The sequence below is a fragment of the Motacilla alba genome, chromosome 17 (genome assembly GCF_015832195.1).
Source record: "Motacilla alba alba isolate MOTALB_02 chromosome 17, Motacilla_alba_V1.0_pri, whole genome shotgun sequence".
Classification (NCBI taxonomy): Eukaryota; Metazoa; Chordata; class Aves; order Passeriformes; family Motacillidae; genus Motacilla; species Motacilla alba.
The window spans coordinates 5,308,254-5,327,903 of NC_052032.1; the positions used below are offsets into that span (position 1 = coordinate 5,308,254).

Below are 19,650 nucleotides of genomic sequence, written 5' to 3' on the forward strand. Positions count from 1 at the left end.
TTTGAGTCCCAAGCATGGTCTTCCCTTTTCCCTTTCAGGAAGGGGAGGCAGCTGATTCTATCATTCTATCTTTTGTGTCTGTCCCTTGGCTGTTTGGTCTCGCTTGTTCCTTTCCTCCCGCTGCCCCCGGGTGTTTGGAGAACGGCTGGGGTGTGGGATGTCCGTGTCCAGGGGGCTGGAGCCGGTGTCAGGATCCATCAGCACCGCATGTCCCGGGCCCAGGCGGAGGATGCAACCAGAGTACCGCGTCCGCAGTGCAGGCAGCGGCCCCGGAGCGGCTGCGAGCGGCGACAGGGGGCTCAGGCCTGCGGGTGACACAGGCAAGGCAGGGAACCTCCATCAAGGGGTGGCGAGCGCTGCTCTCCCGCGTTCCCCCGCGCCGGCCCCGCACCCGGACCGTCCTCCTCTCCCGCCCCGAGCCCGGCCCGTTCCCGCCGCTCTCTCTGTCTGTCTGTCTGTCTCTCTCTCTCCCGTTCCTGCCTCTCTCTGTCTGTCTGTCTCTGTCTCTCTCTCTCTGTCTCTCTCTCTGTCTATCTGTCTGTCTGTCTGTCTCTCTCTCTCTCTCTCTCCCCCGTTCCCGCCGCTCTCTGTCTGTCTGTCTGTCTGTCTCTGTCTCTCTCTCTGTCTCTCTCTCCCCCGTTCCCGCCGCTCTCTGTCTGTCTGTCTGTCTGTCTGTCTGTCTCTCTTTCTCCCGTTCCCGCCGCTCTCTGTCTGTCTGTCTGTCTGTCTGTCTCTGTCTCTCTCTCTCTGTCTATCTGTCTGTCTGTCTCTCTCTCTCTCTCTCTCTCTCTCTCTCTCCCGTTCCCGCCGCTCTCTGTCTGTCTGTCTGTCTGTCTGTCTCTCTCCCGTTCCCGCCGCTCTCTGTCTGTCTGTCTGTCTCTCTCTCTCTCTCTCTCCCGTTCCCGCCGCTCTCTCTCTGTCTATCTGTCTGTCTGTCTGTCTCTCTCTCTCTCTCTCCCCCGTTCCCGCCGCTCTCTGTCTGTCTGTCTGTCTGTCTGTCTCTCTCCCGTTCCCGCCGCTCTCTCCGGGCATTTCGCGGCTCCGGGCGGTGACGGATCTCGGGGCGGGGCCTCGCGCGCGCCCCGCCCGCTGATTGGCCGCTCCCGGGGCGGGGTTGGCGGACCGCTCGCTGATTGGCGGCCGCGCCGGAAAGGCGGGGCCGGCGGGGAGGAGGCCGGGGCGCCATGGTGAGTGCGGGCCCAGCCCGAGCGGGACGCGGCGGCGGGGGAGGGAGCGCCGGCCCCTGCGCGGCCCCTGCTCGGCCCGGTGGCACGGGGGGCTTGGGCTGAATCGCCGCCCGGAGCCCTCGCCAGGCTCCCGGACTGCCGCCTCTGCGGAGAGACTGGGCCCGGGCGCCGCCCGGGAGCGGCCCTTGGGCTGTGGGGCGAGACCGGGCTGAGGGAGCTTCCGGCGGCGCGGCCCGCCGCGCTCGGTGGATCGCCCCGCCGCGCTCGGTGGATCGCCCCGCCGCCCTGGGTGGATCGTCCCGCCGCGTGTCCCGTCCGCGCGGTGCCCCTGCCGCCGTTGTCCCGGCCCGGCCCCGCAGCGCGGTCGCGCAGCCAGCAGCAGGTGCGGCGTGGGGATCCCGCTCTGTCTCTCCTTTGCAGGCCACAGCGACGGACCAGCTGGTTGGGTTTGGCTTGGTCGCCTTCAGCCTCGTCCTCTTTGTTTACTACACCCTCTGGATCATCGTACTGGTACGGGGTTCCTCTGGCCAATATAATCCCAGTCACTCCATACTCGGGTGTTTCCCCGGCCTTTGTTCAGGTGATGATGGGGCTGTGTGCCCGAAGGACTCTTGACTTCTGGGTTAAAAATTTCGGGGCAGATCTTCCTCTGTGTGCTGGCACTGTCCTTGTCCCATCTGGGTGTTCCTGGCCTTGCCGGGGCAAGACCAAACGTTGATCGTGGTGCCCACCTGCTGTTCCAAGCCAGCCTGGCCCCGCCAGGGCTGGATGAGCCATTGGGAAGAGCTGAAGCCTGGCCCGATGGAGGTGTAGTCATCAATGTTCACATCCCCCAGATTCCTGGTTCTGGTGGGAGATGATACAGGGAAACATAAAAAGAGTCAAATCTTAACAAATCTGTTAGGGACGATAAGCCTGGTAGGGAGGATAAGAGTTTAGGGAAGGCAGGGCTCTGGGAAGGTGATTGTGAGGCTGCTCGTTTCTGGGGACACATCAGCTGAGGTCATTGGTGATTTTCTCCCCGGAAAGAAACTTCTCCCCACGCGCTTTCCAGGTGTGATAGGCCAGGTTCAGCCTTGGACTAAGGTCTGAACTCCCACCAGCTTCCCCTCCGACTCCAAGGGGTTTGAATTCCCCTCTTGCATCTGCTCGATCCATGTCTGTGCTCCCGGCATTCCCAGAGCTGTAGGAGCATTCTAATCCTCACAGTGCTCCCTAGTGTCCAGAGCCTTCCACTGGCCTCTGCACAGGGATCCTGCTGGGATAACCACGGAGCATGGGGCCAGCTGCTCCCTTCTGCAGGGCAGAGAGACAGGGACAGGGATTTGCTGTGTTCTGCAGCAGCAGCTCTGCCCACCCCGAGCCCCCCGGGCTGTGGGACCCTGTGCCAGCCCCACAGGCACCGCTCACTGTCCACTGAACACCAAACCCTTCACTGCCCACCCACTCTTGGTCTCTGTGGCCGAGCCCCTGCAGGTCTGGGCACCCTTTTTTAGCCATCTCACGCCAGACATTTCCATGTTTCTCCCGAAACCCCGAGGCTGCACTCGAGGCTTGTGCCCACCTGCTGACACCCCTCTGTGTCCCTGCAGCCCTTCATCGACAGTGACCATGGGATCCACCAGTATTTCCTGCCTCGGGAGTATGCAGTTATCATCCCTGTGGCAGCCGGGCTGCTGCTCCTGCTATTTATAGGTGAGAGTTATTTCTGTGGTTCTAATTAGAAACTTCTAAATTAGGAAGAGAGAAGAAGGTTGCCTGGGGTTTAGCTAATGTGTGACACTCGCGGCACTCTCTGTGGTTACTGTTGCAGCTTAGCCTGGCACGGGGACTTGGGGCTGTGTTTGGTTGTGATTTTTGGCTGTTGGAGCTTCTGGACAGGAGAATTTTCTTGCTCTCTCTGCTGAGATTCTGTTTCTCATTGCCAGGTGTTGTAGAAGTGCCTGGAATTAAAAGTTTCCTACCTGAATTGGCTCTCTCTCTCTCGGCAGGTATTTTTATAATGTTTGTCATGTGGAAGAGCAGAAAACATGCCAAGAAATCAGACTGAAGGCCCAGCTGAGGAGATGAGGAGGTGCCCACGCTGCAGCATCATAGCCAGGAAAAGACTTTTCCTGCAGCTCCAGGCAGACATCTCCAAGGTGCCCAGCACTGAGCTGCTCCCACGTTCCCTCCTGCAGAGACTAAACCTGTAGTTTACAATTCACTGACCAAAGAGAAGCAGGATTCATCCAAGGCTCATCAAGTGAGGGACCAGAGCCCCTGCTGAGGGACCTGCTCCCCAGCTGGGGCTGCCCTGCCCATTCCCTGGGCACTCCTTCCCTTCAGCTCTGGCTCGGCCCAGTAGTTTGTTCCTTCTGGGAATTTTATTTAAAAGTTTACCTACAGTTTGTGGGGTTTTTTTGATTCAAGTCTGAAAGGAGAGAAATGAGACTTTGGGCTTGGAAAGGACAGGTTTGCCTTCTCCATTTGCTTCTGGAAGGGCTGATCACAGTGCTGGGGGCTCTTGCCCTTCTAAAGAGGGACTCCCGTGAAGCTGGGCGTGCAGAGGGAGCAGGGACAGTGCTGCCCCGTGTCCCACCCAGCTGAGGGGGTGCTGAGGAGATGTCCTGGATCACAGGGAAGTGTTGGGGGTAGTTCCCATCACAGCTCTCAGTCCTGGCTGCATTCCTGCCCTGGACAAGGCTCCGTGTGCCAGCCAGGCTGGGGCTGAGCAGGCGGGTGTGGTGGCAGTGTCCTTCCCCGGGGGTTTCCTCTCCTGGCAGCAGCTGCTGCCCTGGCAGCTCCCCTGGACCACAGCAAGCAGCATCACCCTCAATAAAGGTCTGTAAGGTCTCACTCCCTGTCCTCTGCCCGTGCCAAGGGGTGCCACAAGCCTGCCAGGGTGGGTTCAGTGCATGGCCCTGGCCCGGCATGGCATCCTGCTGAAAAGGTCCTGCTGGTGAGGTCGGGGAAGCACCAGAGACAGCCTGGCCAGAAATGCTGTTCTGCCATGCTTGGGGCTGCTGTACCCTGCCTGGGAGGGCAGATCTGGGGCACTCCAACCCTTCTTGCATGTACTGTGACCTTCCTGCCAGCAGCATGCCCCACAGTCTCCCATCCTGCCTGGGGGTGATGCTGGTGGCTTGGGACAGCCACAGCTGAGCCTGGCTGCAGGAGCCAGCAGAGGGTCCAGAGGTGAGGCTCTGGCTGGGGGTTTGTTTCCAGCTCTTGCAGAGGCTGCCAGGCCACGCTGAGCTGTGGAGCCCCTTGCTGCCCTTCCCTGCTGCTCACCTGCTGGCCGGGGCTCAGCCCATCCCACAAGGGTGGCTTTGGGCTGGGCAGAAGGAAGAAAAGAGTGGAAGAATTCGATGGTGACTGAGCAGCTGCCGGTGTGACCCCCCCCTCCAGCCTCGCTTCCTGTGCAGGAGCTCAGTGCTGTCCCTGTCACTTCCTCTCCCTCTGGTCCCAGGCCTGTTCAGGACAGTGTGGGGGATTGATTTCAAGGTTACATCTCATGTTTCTTTGTCTCCAGTGGGAGAAATCCGATGCCCCCCAGGCCAGCAGGCAGCTCGCCCTGGGGACACTTCCCGTGGCTGCTCGTGGCTTGACCCTGGCAGTAGGGGCTGCAGGTGATGGGCGACCCCTGGGGCCATTGGATGGGGTCTGGGGTACCAGGATCTCACCTGCCCTGGTCCCACTCCTGAGCCATTCCGCATCCTCGTGGAGTCCCTGGGCTCATCTGGTGGTGCACGGAGGTGAGAGAGCACCGGGACAGGGAGGCTGCAGAGCCCCCGAGCGGGAGGGGAGCCCGAGAGGGCAGAGCAAGAGCGGGAACGAGCCGCGGGGTCGCTGCCGAGGCACAGGGCGGGGAGAGCGGCGGGGATCGGTATCGGGACACACGAACCGGGTGCCGCGGTCGGTCCCGGTGCGCCGGGCACGGGTGGGCGCGGCCCCGGAGGAGCGGAGTCGCGGGGCGGGGCGGCCGGGGGCGGTCCCGGTGCCGGTTCCGGCTCTGCCCGCTCGGCTCCGCCCCGCCGCGGCCCGGCAGCTCCACTCCGGGCGGGATGCAGGACCCGCCGGGGGCTCCCGGCTCGGTGAGTGGGGCCGGCCCTAGGAAGCGGGGATGCCGCCGGGGAGACACCCCGGTCCCGAGCCCTGCCCGGCGGGGCGGCACTCGCGGAGGCACGGGGGGAACTGCACACCGGGGGGGAACTGCACGCGTGGGACCCCGGGGAGTGGGAATGAGGGTGCGTGGGGGATCCCGGTAATGGCCTCGGGGGGTCCCGGCGCGAGGCTTGGAGGGGAACCCCGGGCCTTGGGGTCCGGGGCGATCCCGCTGGGCGACCCGAGCCCGGGTGCCGCCGCTGAGCCCGCTCCGCTTGCAGGGTGCGAGCCCCCACCCTCCCGGTGAGCCCCGGAGCCCGCCCGGGCATTCGCCAGCCCCCCGAGGATGAAGACGCTGGTGAGTACCCGCCGGGGCAGGGGGCGAGGGGCCGGGGGGGCTGAGCCCGGCTGCTGCCGGTGCCAGGGGCGGCACGGAGCCCGCCGGGCGTGCGGGCATCGCCGCTGCAGGGAGTGAGCCGGGCCCGGCACCCCTCAACACCCTCCGAGGGGCAGCTCCCGCATGGCCACGGGGCCACCGGCATCCGGCGCGGGGTGCACGTGGACAGGCCCGGAGAACTCCCCCCGCTCTGCTTCCAGGTCCGGCTCTTCCTGACGCTGGTGTGCGCGGCGGTGGTGGCGGTGCTGTACATCCTGCTCCGCTCCCACGGCCCCGTGCGGCGCTGCTGCTCGGCCCCGGGGCTGCGGGACAGCCCCGCCACGTCCAGCGTCCGCAGCTTCCAGGGCTACAGCCGCGTTCCCGACGGGAAGGTGCGTGGGGATGGGGCAGCGCTGGGGCCGGTGGGGCAGCTCGGCCCACCTGTGCCTCAGTTTCCCCGTCCTTTGGGAAGGGCAGCAGGGGGTGCGGTGTATCCAGCTGCGGCGGGAGGGAAGGAGGAGCTGACGGTGCCTCTCCCCACAGCCGCTGGAGCGAGCGCTGTGCCGCCACTGCGCCATCGTCTCCAGCTCGGGGCAGATGCTGGGCTCGCAGCTGGGACGGGCCATCGACGGGCAGGAGTGTGTCCTGCGCATGAACCATGCCCCCACCACCGGCTACGAGCAGGACGTGGGGGCACGCAGCACCATCCGGGTGGTCTCGCACACCAGCGTCCCGCTGCTGCTGGGGAACCAGCCCTACTTCTTCCAGCAGTCCCAAGAGACCCTTTACTTCATCTGGGGGCCGGCAAAAAAGATGAACAGGGAGAAGATGGGCTCAACCTACCAGGCATTGGTCAAGGTGATGGAGAAGTACCCCCAGCTGCAGATCTACACCCTGACTGAGGAGAAGATGACGTACTGTGACGACGTCTTCCAGAACGAGACAGGGAAGAACAGGTACTGCTGGCTCCTGAGGTCAGGAGGTCTCATTGGGTCCCCATCACGTACCTGTCCCCCATCAAGCACCCGTAGTGGTGGCACTACCACCTGGGTGGGCCAGCAGCAGCACCACCCACTCCAGTGTGACCACGATGCTTTGCAGGATGAAATCCGGCTCCTTCCTGAGCACGGGCTGGTTCACCATGATCCTGGCCATGGAGCTGTGCGAGCAGATCTGTGTCTTTGGCATGGTCAGCGACAGCTACTGCAGGTGTGGAGGCGCTGGCAGGGGTAGGTGTGGCGTGGTCCGGTGTCCCCCCAAGTCCCACACTCACCGTGTCCCCTCCCGCCAGGGAAAAGAACCACTCCAGCGTGCCGTACCACTACTTTGAGAGGGGCCGGCTGGACGAGTGCAAGATGTACCTGATGCACGAGCAAGCTCGCCGGGCCGGGCACCGCTTCATCACCGAGAAAGCCATCTTCTCCCGCTGGGCCAAGAGGAGGAACATTGTCTTCAAGCACCCATCCTGGGCAGGCAGGTAGGGCACCAGCCACGGGATGAGGCGGCAGGAACCTCGGCGGCAGGGCAGCTCTCATCCTGCAGCAACACGTCTCAGCTCTGCCAGTGGCATGGTCGGACACCTTTGCCAAGCCCTGGAGCGGGGAGTCTCCGTCTCTGCAGCAGCAGTGCCTGTTTCCCCAGCTGGTGGATGGGCTGGGAACCCCCTGTTGGTACACGGGGGGCATGAGCTGGACCCATGCAGCCTCACCAGCTCCAAATGCCTGTGTGGATGGACACAGGATGCTCTCTCTACTAGGAGGAATATTTAATGCAGGATTAGACATGCTGCTGGACTCCAGCAGGACATGAGGCAGAAATGCTCAGCTCCACCAGGGCCACAAACTGGTGCCTCTCACAGGGACGAAGCTCTACTGTGGTCCTTGCCCCACTTGTACCCTCTGGACAGTGCTGGGTGTGGGGTGCAGGCAGCTGGATCCAGGCTCTGCCTTCTGCTGCTTGGTGCCTGCAGCCCCTCAGCTGGGAAGCCCTGGAGCCACCTGTGCCCTAGGGGCTATGAATTGCCTTGTCACAAGTGTCCTTGGATTCAGACCAAAGCAAATGTGGCCATTAAAATTGTTTTAAATTCAGTGGTGCCCCTTGCTGTGCCCCTTGTGGCTGCAGGACAGGACAGGGAGTGAGGGAGGGGGGGGATACTCAACACCTTGTCACAGGCTGCCAGGCTATAAATAAGATGGGGAGGTGACAAGGGGGTAGAGCTGAGCCTAAACATGGAAGAAGGTGCTGAAAGCAGTTGAGGTTATTTGGAAACCAGCAGCTGCATCTCTCCAGGATGGGTGCTGGGTCTGGGGTGATCCTCAGTCCCACAGGGCTCAGTGCTGCTGGGCTGTCACAGGGCATTGGCAGCTCCCATGTCCCTGGAGGGGGACGTGCCTTGGGCAAGTGTGTGGCCCTGAGCCCACAGCAGCCCTTTGAGCATGTAAACAGATGCCACATGTTTGGGTGGGTCCAGTGCTGTCTGGGGGAACGGTCAAGAGGAGGACCAGAGATGCTGAGGTGCAGTGAGGAGCAAGTGGGTCCAGGAACCGGGGGTGCTGCCAGGGCTGCTTCCTGCAGGGCAGCGCAGCAGAGGAGCCCACGGAGCTCTTTGCCTGCCCCCTCAGCTTCCACAGCCCTACACAGGGCAAGGCATCACCGGCACAGCGGAGCCAGAATCGCTCTGGACAGGCGTCAGGGATGCAGCTCCCTGCCAGTGGTGGAGCCCTCTCCCTGCGCCACGAAACCCCCCCGAGCGGGGCCCTGAGCTGCGGGGGAGACCTCGGCATCCCAGCGATGCGCTGCGCCCGGCAGGCACGGCGTGCTGCTCCCGGCACAGCCGGGCAGCGCTGCCCCCATCCCCGCTGCCCGCACCGCTGCCCTCGGGGACCGGGGGATCAGTCCCGGTCTTTCCCCGGGAAAGAGAACCGAGAGCCCGATTAATCCGATAGCCGGCGGCTCTCCCGATCGCAGGAGGGCGGCACTAGGACCCGGCGGTGCTCCCCCATCCCGGGAGGGCGGCACTAGGACCCGGCGGTGCTCCCCCATCCCGGGAGGGCGGCACTAGGACCCGGCGGTGCTCCCCCATCCCGGGAGGGCGGCACTAGGACCCGGCCTGGGCGGCGGTGGCGGCGCGGTCGGTATCGGCAGCGACATTAGTAACGGCCGCGGTATCAGCAACGGCCGCGGTAACGGTACCGGCATCGGCAGCGGTATCGGTATCGGTATCGGCAGCGGTCTCGGTCTCGGTATCGGCAGCGGTTTCGGGGCGCACTGCGGCCGGAGCGGCCGGTGGGGCTCGCGCGTCCCCCGGGCCCGTTCAGCCGCTGCAGGGGCGGAACGCGCCGTGACCGGGCGGGGAAGCGGCCCCTGCCCCCGGGGCCCGTGCTCAGGGAATGGAGGAGTGGGAAGGGTCCGGCTCCCTCCCGTGTCGCCGCGGCCGCCGCCGGGGGTGGGGGATGCTCCCCGGGGCGGGGAGGACTCGCTCGTAGGAGCGGCGGGAGGTTCGCACCCCGGGCCGGGCGGGTTTTCCCTTCCCGGGGGGCGGGAGGGTTCGCATCCGGGGCTGGGGGACCTCCGGCGGGGGAGGCGGCCGGGTCTGAAGCAGCCTTCTCCCGCAGAGCGGCACCGCCAGCCCCGGTCCGGCCATGGGCGAGCCCGCTGGAGGGGCCGGGCAGCCCCCGCCGCCCGCGGGGCGCAGGAGGTGACGGACTCCCCATGAGAGCCCCCGGCAGGTGAGGCCGCGGGGTCCCGCCGCCGGGACCCCTCCGTGGGGCCACAGCTGTGGAGGGAGCGAAGCGGGGTCCGGGAGTGGGGGTCCCACAGCGTCCACAGCCTTTGCTCGATGAAGCCCCTCAGCATCAGCTCGCCGGCCGTGGCCTGGGCTCCCCGGGCAGGCTGGTACCTTCTGGCACCACCACCGGCCCTGGGAGCGTTTCGAGGTGTCAGCTCCCCCCAGGGGTTGATCTCAAGCTGTTGCATAATTTTCCTTGTGACAATTAGTAAAGAGGCTTCAGTGGTTTTTAATTTCCATTTGCTTGGAGCGCTCCAGGAATGGCTGGGGCTCACTAACCAGGGCTCCCAGAACTAAACTGGGTCAGTCTGCTTGGAGTGGAAGGTAGAGTGGGTTCCGGGGCTGGAGAGGTCCCTGCAGGTCTGCTGGATGCAATCCCATGCATGCACCGAGTAGAGCAGGTCTCGCTTCCTTCCATTCCCTCCTGATCCAAGGCTCCTGTGGTGGTGGTTTTAATGGAATTTCACTGCACGAGCAGCAGGTTGACCCTCCCTAACCCTGCGGTTTGAGTGGTTTCATCCCCACGAGGGGAGGATAATCCTCCCTGGACCCAGCTTAACGTGGGGATTCCCCAGGCACAAGTTGTGGCTGGGTTTGGCTCTTTCACACCCCGGAGTCTGCCCAGCTTCTGCTGACAGCATTTCTTTTCTCCTCCTAAATTCCGGGAGATTGTTCTCCTCTTCAGAGGGGGACCTGGAGACTCGTCCCATGTACTCCTGATCCTGTACCCCCACCAGCCTGGCAGCCTGGGAACGATGGCCGGGCTGGGGGTGACCACATGCCTTGAGGGCTGGGCTGGGGGTGACCACATGCCTTGAGGGCCGGGCTGGGGGTGACCACATGCCTTGAGGGCTGGGCTGGGGGTGACCACATGCCTTGCAGGTGCTCGCGGGTCACTGGCGATCGCTGTGTGCTGAGGCTGGCACAGAGACATGAGTGGCAGCACGGTGAGTGCCAGAGAATCACCTCGGGGGCCTCCTGGGGACAGCAGGCAATCCTGCTGGAGATGCCTTGGGAGAGGGGTGGATGCACCCCGTGGGGTGGGGGCAGCGGCTGACGCTGTCCCCCCGCCCGCAGAGCCAGCGCGCCGCCGCCCTGGGGGTCCTCTTTGCCCTGATCATGTTGCTGATCATCTACAGCTCCGGCAACGGGAGCGAGGTCTTCCCCTACAGCCGCCTGCGGGGCAGAGCCCGCCGGCCCCCCGACCTGAAGAAATGGGGGGTGAAAAGCGGGTACCTGCCTGTCTGCGGGAACAAGGTACGGGCTGGGCAGCAGGGCCGGCCTGGGCGGTGACACAGGGTCTGTCCCTCTGCTGGCGTCCAGCCGAACTGTCCCCTCCCGAGGACAGCGGCTCCGCAGGGAACAGTGCCCTGTCCACGGTGACGCCGAACCTGCTGACGGCACTTGTCACCGGCAGACCCTGACTGCCCGCTGCCACCAGTGCGTCGTCGTCACCAGCTCCAGCCACCTCCTGGGCACCCACCTGGGCACGGTCATCGACGGGGCTGAGTGCACCATCCGCATGAACGATGCTCCCACCACAGGCTACAGCGCTGATGTGGGCAACAAGACCAGCCTCCGTGTGGTGGCCCACTCCAGCCTCTACCGTGTCCTCAAGCGGCCCCAGGAGTTCGTCAACAAGACCCCAGAGACCATCTTCATCTTCTGGGGGCCGCCCACCAAGATGCAGAAGAGCCTCCTGAAGATCATCCAGCGCGTCTGCGCCTCCTTCCCCAACATGACAGCCTACGTTGTCTCCCCCGGCCGCATGAAGCAGTTTGATGAGCTGTTTCGGGGAGAGACGGGGAAGGACAGGTACCTCAGAGCCACCTCTTGTGCTGTGTCCCCCTTTCCCCAGGTTCCCAAGACAGAGCTGACTCTTGGAGTTGCTTCATGGGCTGCAGCATTGAGCTGGGGGTCCCTGAGGCACACTGGGGACACCGAGGGGGTCCGTTATCCCCATCACCTCGCCCCTGTCATCCTTCCTGTTGTTTTTGCTCCCCAGGGAGAAGTCTCGCTCGTGGCTCAGCACCGGCTGGTTCACCATGGTGATCGCGGTGGAGCTGTGCGACGCCATCCACGTCTATGGCATGGTGCCACCCAGCTACTGCGGGTGAGGAGACCCCCCCCAGGCCCCCAGCCCAGCGCCCTGACCCCACCGTGGGGCTCACCCCGTGTTTCTTTCCCCACTGCAGCCGCCACCCCCCGCCCCGCCGCCTTCCCTACCACTACTACGAGCCCAAGGGCCCCGACGAGTGCACCACCTACATCCACAACGAGCGGAGCCGCCGCGGCAACCACCACCGCTTCATCACCGAGAAGAGGGTCTTTGCCAGCTGGGCCGGCCTCTACAACATCACCTTCTCCCACCCCACCTGGACCTAGGGGCTGCCCCCTGCCTGCTGGGCAGACCCCTGCAGCTGGGAGGGATGGGGGTTCCCCTGCATCCCCCTGGGAGCGGTGGGATCCTGGCATCAGGGGCCACCAGCTGCGTCCCACAGGAGCACTGCTGTTGTGGATGGTGGCTCCTTGAGCCTGGGATGTGTTGGGTTTTGAGCTGGTTTTTGGGGAGCAGGTGGTGAATGTAAGATTTGGGGTGTCCCTCCTCCACGTGCAGGATACTTGGGTGTGATATCCTGCCCCATCCCGGTCCCTGCACACTGCAGCCCCTGTGAGGCTGTAAGGGGGTTCCAGGTCCCCTGGGCTCAGTTTTGGTTTGCGCCGCTTCTGGGGTCGCCACAGAGACTTTCCCCCAGCTGTCTGGGTGAGGACACCCCCTCTTGGAGCTCAGCCCCCCCCGCCATCCCCAGCCCCTCATCCCAGTCCTCAGTCCTTCCCACAGCAGAGCCCCACAGTTTTTGGTGGGACCCCACGTGGGTGACATCACCACCCTCCCTGTCCCAGCACCCCAAAAACACCAGCCCCTCCCAACACCTCTGCGCCCCACACTGCCAAAACCTTTTCTATCTGAAAGATGGCATTGTGGGGAGCTTTTTGGGGGTTTTGGCTTTTTTCTCCCTGCTTCTAATCCTGGGGTTTCTATGTGGGTTTCCTGGACGAAGGAGTGATCAGGGGCTGCTCATCAGTGGAAACAAAGGACCAGCAGTTGTTTATAAACAAATTAGAAGCAGGCAGGTAGCGGGGGGCAGTGGTGCCTCTTGGCACCCTGTGGCTGGAACAGGACTTTATTATTAATTTCTCAGCAGCAGAGAAGTTGATCTGGGGAAAGCACCTAAATATGGTGTGTTTGGGTGCTGGGCCTTGGCAGGAATCCATTCCTCAGTTTCCCTCTGGCTGTGGCGGGGGTTTTGGGGGGCTGGGTGCTGGGGGAAGCAGTGGGGCACCCATGTTTTGTAATTGTTTGTACAGGAATAAATATTGCTGCAGTCTGTTACCTTGAGCCCTGGCTCTGGATGGGTTTTTGGGGGTGATGGCAGTGACCCCCAGCAGTGTCCCTGGGCACTCAGGAGGGTGCAGCAGGGTGACCAGCATGTCTTGGTGGGATCCTTGTCCAGTCCCTGACTGGCTCCAGCTCTAACAGTGACAGTCAGAGCTTGTGTCACCTCCAGCCAGGTGCCCTGGGGTCACAGGGTCTTGGGAAGGGGTCTCTGCAGCCACAGAGGAGGAGGAAGGGCAGGTAAGTGCCAGGACTGGGAGATCACCCTTGCCTGTCTCACAGTCTGGTGGCACAGAAGGGCTTTGCCATGAGATGGGCACAGAAGGCACTGGCACGTGGCACGGGCTCTGGGCCTGGTCTGGCACATCCTGGGTGACACAGCCAAGCTGCAGAGGGGCAGCTGCTCACACACATGTCACTGGCCAAACAGACCCCCCCGGCTTATGGGATGGACGGCGTCTGCAACCACTGAAGCTCCTCTTCCCCCTGCTGAATTCATAAGAGGAATTTGAGATAAGATAAAGGTGGTACTACTGTCCAAGCATTATCTCAGATTAGGGGTGGTAAACAGAACTGGGGGAGAAGAATGTGTCACTGATAATGGACACGAAGAATCCACAAGGAAAGCCAACCAGGTAACTGGTGGATGGGATCAGCTCCAGGTGGGTAGAAGGTAATTCTGGCAGGAGGAGATGGAAACCACGGACCAGACTGGGAGAGAGTCTGAGCATGGGATTAATTAGTGTTAGAAGAGAGGGAATAATTTAACCAATGGAATAAAGGAACTGTGTAGCCAATGAGCATTAATGCCTTCATTTGCAAAAATGTAAAAATAGAAGTTTTCAAGAACCTCGGGACCTCCACCACCGCAAAGACCAGGGTGAAGAAGGACCAGTGGGATGCTGAGGGATCCACGGGTGGTGACAATCTTCTGCTTGACCGATCTCTCTCTCTCCCCCCACACGCACAATCCCCCTTTTCTATTTATTTCTCTACCTCGCATTTTATTGTTAAATTAAATCTGTGCTATTGGCTTTGGCATCCGGCAACGCTCACTGAGCAGATGTTAACAAGGACACAACACCCCCGGGGTTTTACACCCCTGGAGCTGAGGGAGGGGGTGTGTAACCTGGGAGTGGGGGCATGGGGACATAGGGACGAAATGGGGACATAAGGACATTGGGGACAAGGGTGGTGGCAGTAGGGATGGGAATGGGGACATAGGGATTGGATGGGGACATTAAGGACGGACCTAGGGATGGGGGCATGAGGGTATTAGGGACAAGGATGGGGACAGCAGGGACATGAATGGGGACATCAGGGACAGGGATGGGCACTAGGAATAGTGATGGGGACATGAGAACGGAACGGGGGCATAAAAGGGGAGGCGACATGCGGACAGTGACACGGAAAGCATTCCCGTCCGAGGAGCTGGGGGCGCGGGGCGCCCCGGAGACCCGGGACCCGGCGGGGTGGGGGCTCCCCTCGCGGGCGGACCCGCACCCCCGAGCCGCGCGGGTTCAACCGCGCCAGCCCCGCGCCAGCCCCGCGCCAGCCCCGCGTCCCCGCTCGTCCCTCCCGGTCCCCCCGCGCCGCTCGCTCGCGCCGCCGGTGCCGCGCGCTCCCGGCGTGCCCCGCGCCGCCGTGCTCTATAAATAGCGGTACCGGCGGGCCCGGGCGGCGGCGGGGCCAGGTCAGTGCGGGACCCCGGGGCCGGGCCGGGGCGGGACCGCGCAGGAGCGCGGGGGGCTTTGCCTGGCGCTTGCGAGGGGCGGCGGGGGCGCTGCAGGGGTGCCGGAGCAGCCCTTTGGGGGGCTCGGGTCCAGGGAGGGGCTGCGGCGCGCATTCCCGTTCGGTGGAATGGGAGGGGTGGGATGGAGCTGGCGGTGGGCTGAGGTCGCTGGGGGCACCCCGGGGTGCAGCCCGCGAGGCCTTGGTTGGGGGGTCACAAGGCCACCCTGAGCCCCCTCCCCAGCCCCGACCCGAGCGGGTCAGCGCCCCCGCATCGCCGCTGGGCCGGTCACCGGCACATCACCCTGACCCTGCACCCATGGGCCCGGCACCGCATCAGGCGCCCAGCTCGCCCTGGGGGCCGGGGCTGCCCGCAGCCCCCTGTCACCCCCCCAAGACTGCTGCCAGCTGTCCTGGGGCTCAGCACCCCCGCAGGTAGGGAGCCGGGGGTCCTAAACTCAGCCCCCTGTCACCCCCCCAAGACTGCTGCCAGCTGCCCTGGGGCTCGGCACCCCGCAGTTAGGGACCCGGGGGTCCTGCGCTCCCCAAACCCCGTGGGGGACATCTCAGGACTTTGTCCCCGCAGCGCTGGTGGGATGTGACCCGGTGCCGGTTTCAGTCCGGCCATTCTTAGCCCCTGCCCTTTCGAGGCTGTAACACGACCTGTCAGCGGCTCCGGGCTCCTCTGGCCACGGGATGCCCCCTCCCTGCACCCCGTCCAGCCGGTTTGGGGTGACGCACTGTGGCCAAGCAGGTCGGGTGCTGCGGGGCTGGGTGTGGGCAGGTGGGGTGGCCAAACACGCCCTGGAGGTCCTGGGGGTGCAATGGGGTGCTGCACCCCCTCCTTAGGACACCCCCTAAAACCAGCCCGTGCGGAGCTGGGGGTGCTGCCTCCATCCCTCGGTGTTGTGGTGGCAGCGGGCGTCCCAAGCGGGTTTCCTGCTGCCGGGCAGCACCCCAGGCTTTGGGATGTGGGCAGGGCAGGGGAGGAAGCCGGCAACGTCACCACGCGTCACCCGGCATGGGGATGCCCTTACCGCAGCCGGATGCGGAGGGTGACTGCTGGGAACCAGGTGAGTGATGGCCGCAGAAGCAGAGATCCCTCAGCTCCCTATTCCAGGGCCGAGCCAGGAATTGCGTCTTCTCTCCCACCCCCCCCAGTCTGGCCTTGGAGCTGGGCACCATCATGGCCAAAAAGGGAGACCTTTTTTACTGCCCAGACTCTTGGTGACCTGATGTGCTGAGTTGTTTATCCTGCTCTTTTCTGGCAGCCTTAAGTGCTTCTGTGCCTGGACCACGGCAGCATGTCGACAGGTGAGTGATCCATCTCCCTGCATGCATTCCAGCCGCATCCGTCCCCTCAGTGTCCCCTGCATCCATTCCCTCTGCATCTCCCTGTCTCCCCTGTGTCCTTTTCCTTGGTTGCCCCCTGCATCAATCCCCCCAGGAATTAATCCCTTTGTCCCCCCTGCATCCATCCCCTCGGTCCCCCTGTATCCACCCCCTCTGCATTCCCCTTCCCTCCCTGCCTCTGTCCCCGCTGTCCCCCCTGCATTGTCCCCATTACGTGCAGCCCTGGTCCTCTTTGCATTCCCCCCCTCCATGTGCCCCCGTGTCCTTGCCTCCCTCCCTTCTGTCCGTCCCCCATGTCCCTCCAGCCCCCCCACATGCCCCACATCCCATTGGTCCCTGCCAGACTCTTGGCTCTGTCCCCAGCCCTGGGGAGTGCTGGGTGCCAAGGAGTTGAAATTTCATCCAGCTGTAATCAGGAGATGGGAAAGTGGCCCCAGAGCAGCTCAACTTTATTTTTAGCTCCGCTTCCCCCTTCGGCATCACAGCCTGGCACCACCCCACACCACGGCCGGTGCACAGACCCCACAGGTGGTGAGAGCCCCGTGCCAGGGTGCTGGGCAGGGGACGGTGCCACTTGCACGTCAGCCACCAAGTCCAGGGACCGATGCTGGGGTCCAGGGACTGCCGGGGTTGTGCCAGGTGCTGGAGGTGGCCGTACCAAGCCGAGCCTGCCCAACCCCAGTTAGCCCAGCGGGGTGAGAAGCCGGCCACAGGGATGGATGAGGCCAGTCCCTGCCTGCAGTGGAGCCGTGGACAATGACCACCTCTGGGACACCACGTGGCACTGGAATTCCAGCCCCATGGCCGGGGTGCCATGGGGTCTTTGTGCTCAGACGTGGCCAGACATCCCAACCTGCCCAGGTGACCAGGACACACGTCTGCCTCCCTCTGCATCTTCCCCCCAGGACTCTCCTGGATCGGTCCCCTCTATCCCCAGGGATGCCTGCCCTGGATCTGGCACCCCCTGGGGACACCTCACTCCCTGATGGCCCTTTTGGCTTTTGATAATTTTTTTTTTCCTTTCTCTTTTCCAGAAAAGCTCAAGCAGCACAAAATCATCTTTGTGGTGGGTAAGTCTGTGTCTGGATCCTGTCACTGGTGGGGTCAGCCCAGGCCTTTTCCCTGTACCTCTAGGCTGGGGAAACAGGGCTGGAGGCTGAGACTGGCCTATTCCCAGGCACTGTGGGGTGGCCGTGGCTCCAGCTTGGCTCCTCGAGTCCACGTGGGGTATGCTGGGGCCAGGAGGGCACCTCTGGCCAGGCATGGGGTGCCAGCATCTGGGGTGATGTGACAGTAAACCACTGGGGGTTGATGTGACAACAGACCCCTGGGAGGCAATGTGACAAAGCCCTGGGTGGCGATGCCCCGGGTGCCACCAGGGTGTGGTGCCCACACGCCAATTCCCAGCAGCCCATGCCACCCCCAAGCACTTGGGCAGCCTGAAGAGGAGCTCTGTCCATCCACTTGGTGCTGGGCCTGGGGACACCAGCTGACTGTCACTTGGTGCTGGGCCTGGGGACACCAGCTGACTGTCACTGAGCTCTGAGGACTCGTGCGTGTCTGTGCTGCTGCTGCCATGCCCCCCTCCCTCTCCTGACCTGTGGCTGGGGGCACGCGTGTGCCTTGCAGGTGGCCCTGGCTCGGGCAAAGGGACGCAGTGTGAGAAGATCGTGCAGAAGTATGGCTACACCCACCTCTCCACGGGGGACCTGCTGCGGGCAGAGGTCAGCTCGGGCTCCGAGCGGGGCAAGAAGCTGCAGGCCATCATGGAGAAGGGAGAGCTGGTGCCCCTGGTAAGTCCCTACCAGCCACCAGCTGCCACATTACGGGGTGTGCAGGGCTGTCGGTGGGGCCACCAGATGGTTGGCCCCAGTAATGGTCGGCACACGGCTCAGGCATCTCTGGCCCTGCCATCCCAGGGCAGGGTTTGCAGCAGGGATGCTGCAGGGACCCAGGGATGCTGGGTGGGAGCCCTGTTGTCCCGTGTCAGCCGTAACAGCTCTGTCCTCCCCCCTCCAGGACACGGTGCTGGACATGCTGAGGGACGCCATGGTGGCCAAAGCAGACGTGTCCAAGGGCTTCCTGATCGACGGATACCCCCGCGAGGTGAAGCAGGGAGAGGAGTTTGAAAAGAAGGTGAGCACTGGTGCCGTGCTGCGCCATGCTGGGCCGTGCCACACGCCAGCTTAGCACAGGGACTCAATCCAGCAGCAGCCTGGGCTCCCCGTCCCAGCAGAGATCACATCCCAGAAGGGTCTGAACTGGGCAGCAGGTCCCCCTGCCGCGGGGACAGCCTGTGCCCAGAGCACAGTGGAGGGACCAGGGTGTCCTCAGGCTGGCAGAGCGTGACAACAGCGCTGACATGATGGTGATGGCAGAGAGCCAGGGCTTGGCTGCAGTGTGCCTTTGCCTTCCTCTACATGGCCCTAGAGGCCACTGGAAGAGTGTCCTGGTGGCTCCCAGACCAAAGCCGTGGGAGGCAGGAGATGGTGTGGGCACATCTCTGTGTCCTGCTGGCCCCCAGACCCATGTGGAGGGAGGAAGAGCGTGGTGTGAGCACATTTGTGACCCTCATGCTGACCATCACCACCCCCCCAAACCAAACCAGACCCACACCAACTCCGTGTGGTGACAAGCACGTCCCCTCTGTGCGCAGATCGCGCCCCCCACGCTGCTGCTCTACGTGGATGCGGGGAAGGACACAATGGTGAAACGCCTGCTGAAGCGAGGAGAGACCAGCGGGAGGGTGGATGACAATGAGGAGACCATCAAGAAGCGTTTGGAGACCTACTACAAGGCCACTGAGCCTGTCATTGCCTTCTACAAGAGCAGAGGCATCGTCCGCCAGGTAAGTGGGAATGGGGCTGATGCCAGCACCCGCCAGCCCCGCAGCCTGGGGCTTGTGTCCCACAGGAGGGGAAGCGGTGGATGGGGATGATGAGGGAAGCAGGAAAACTCAATCCTGCCTAGTTTGGGGTGGGCCTGACCCCTCTCATTCCCAACACGACCCCCTCCAAGGATGGCCCGCGCCCCTTTGCCCTAAATGAGCCCTGGTCTCTTCACCCATGGCCAAAATGAATCCTTGGGAGAGTTCCAGCTGCTCTCGGCTGAGAGCCCTCGGGCAAGTCCCCCCGCTATCCCCTCTGTACCCAGCTCAACGCCGAGGGCTCTGTGGAGGAGGTTTTCCAGCAGGTCTGCACCCACCTCGACTGCCTGTAACCCACCCCCCGGCCCCCGTTCCCCCCAGTGCACTCCAGCAGAGACAGCGGAAGCGGCTTTATCCTGTTTTCGTGGACGGAGCCGTGCGGAGGAAATTTCAAGGACATTGTGTTTGGCTCTTTCCCGTCTCTCCCCAGTAAAGTTCACTTTAATGAATCCAGACTTTATCTTTTTCTTCTGTCGCAGGAAATGAGTTTTTCTTTCCAGAGTTTTTTTTTTTTTTTTCTGCCTCTCTGTCCTCCCCCCAGCCCCTCTGGAGCTGATTAAGGGCAGGAAGCGGGTGTTTATCCCGCCGGGGCAGCGGGATGCTGCGCTCAGAGGAAGGGAGGGAGCATCCCGGCCGCTCGCCCCGGCCTCCCAATCCGTGGCCTGCAGGGAGCCTGCGCCTGCATCCTCCAGCCAGTGCTGTCCCGATTGCTGAGCCCCCTCGTGCTCTGGGCGTGTGTCCGGACACACAGGCAGCATCTGAGCCGCGTCCTGCACATGCGTCTCAGCTCTCCTGCTGGCTGCCAGG

The 19,650-nt window shown here is 63.4% G+C and overlaps 4 protein-coding genes across 12 annotated transcripts; all 4 read left to right on the plus strand.

Moving 5' to 3' along the window:
• The first annotated feature begins 1,119 nt into the window (after positions 1–1,119).
• On the plus strand, positions 1,120–4,025 carry DPM2 (dolichyl-phosphate mannosyltransferase subunit 2, regulatory). The gene is made up of 4 exons (XM_038156615.1): positions 1,120–1,187; positions 1,608–1,697; positions 2,780–2,882; positions 3,179–4,025. Exons 1-4 carry the CDS (start codon positions 1,185–1,187, stop codon positions 3,235–3,237), a joined length of 255 nt encoding a protein of 84 aa, XP_038012543.1. The 5' UTR covers positions 1,120–1,184; the 3' UTR covers positions 3,238–4,025.
• A 665-nt stretch (positions 4,026–4,690) lies between these two features.
• On the plus strand, positions 4,691–7,736 carry ST6GALNAC4 (ST6 N-acetylgalactosaminide alpha-2,6-sialyltransferase 4). Of its 2 annotated transcripts, none has more exons than XM_038156614.1 (6): positions 4,691–4,924; positions 5,555–5,631; positions 5,871–6,041; positions 6,193–6,605; positions 6,751–6,858; positions 6,941–7,736. In XM_038156614.1, the coding sequence occupies exons 2-6, from the start codon at positions 5,620–5,622 to the stop codon at positions 7,128–7,130; spliced, it is 894 nt and encodes a 297-aa protein (XP_038012542.1). In that variant the 5' UTR covers positions 4,691–4,924; positions 5,555–5,619; the 3' UTR covers positions 7,131–7,736. The 2 variants fall into 2 exon arrangements, with proteins under 2 accessions (XP_038012542.1, XP_038012541.1); XM_038156613.1 differs by lacking the exon at positions 4,691–4,924 and adding an exon at positions 5,086–5,263.
• A 1,036-nt stretch (positions 7,737–8,772) lies between these two features.
• On the plus strand, positions 8,773–12,836 carry ST6GALNAC6 (ST6 N-acetylgalactosaminide alpha-2,6-sialyltransferase 6). 6 transcript variants are annotated; one of them, XM_038156625.1, is made up of 7 exons: positions 8,773–8,861; positions 9,264–9,377; positions 10,319–10,383; positions 10,514–10,693; positions 10,854–11,251; positions 11,442–11,549; positions 11,632–12,836. In XM_038156625.1, the coding sequence occupies exons 3-7, from the start codon at positions 10,369–10,371 to the stop codon at positions 11,819–11,821; spliced, it is 891 nt and encodes a 296-aa protein (XP_038012553.1). In that variant the 5' UTR covers positions 8,773–8,861; positions 9,264–9,377; positions 10,319–10,368; the 3' UTR covers positions 11,822–12,836. The 6 variants fall into 6 exon arrangements, with proteins under 6 accessions (XP_038012553.1, XP_038012554.1, XP_038012558.1 ...); XM_038156626.1 differs by having other exon boundaries at positions 8,816–8,891; XM_038156630.1 differs by having other exon boundaries at positions 8,823–8,837.
• A 1,647-nt stretch (positions 12,837–14,483) lies between these two features.
• Positions 14,484–19,296, plus strand: AK1 (adenylate kinase 1). Of its 3 annotated transcripts, none has more exons than XM_038156422.1 (7): positions 14,484–14,526; positions 15,836–15,878; positions 16,952–16,987; positions 17,547–17,710; positions 17,937–18,053; positions 18,574–18,765; positions 19,071–19,292. In XM_038156422.1, exons 2-7 carry the CDS (start codon positions 15,869–15,871, stop codon positions 19,134–19,136), a joined length of 585 nt encoding a protein of 194 aa, XP_038012350.1. In that variant the 5' UTR covers positions 14,484–14,526; positions 15,836–15,868; the 3' UTR covers positions 19,137–19,292. The 3 variants fall into 3 exon arrangements, with proteins under 3 accessions (XP_038012350.1, XP_038012349.1, XP_038012348.1); XM_038156421.1 differs by lacking the exon at positions 14,484–14,526 and adding an exon at positions 15,565–15,637; XM_038156420.1 differs by lacking the exons at positions 14,484–14,526; positions 15,836–15,878 and adding an exon at positions 16,637–16,778 and having other exon boundaries at positions 19,071–19,296.
• The last annotated feature ends 354 nt before the right edge of the window (positions 19,297–19,650 follow it).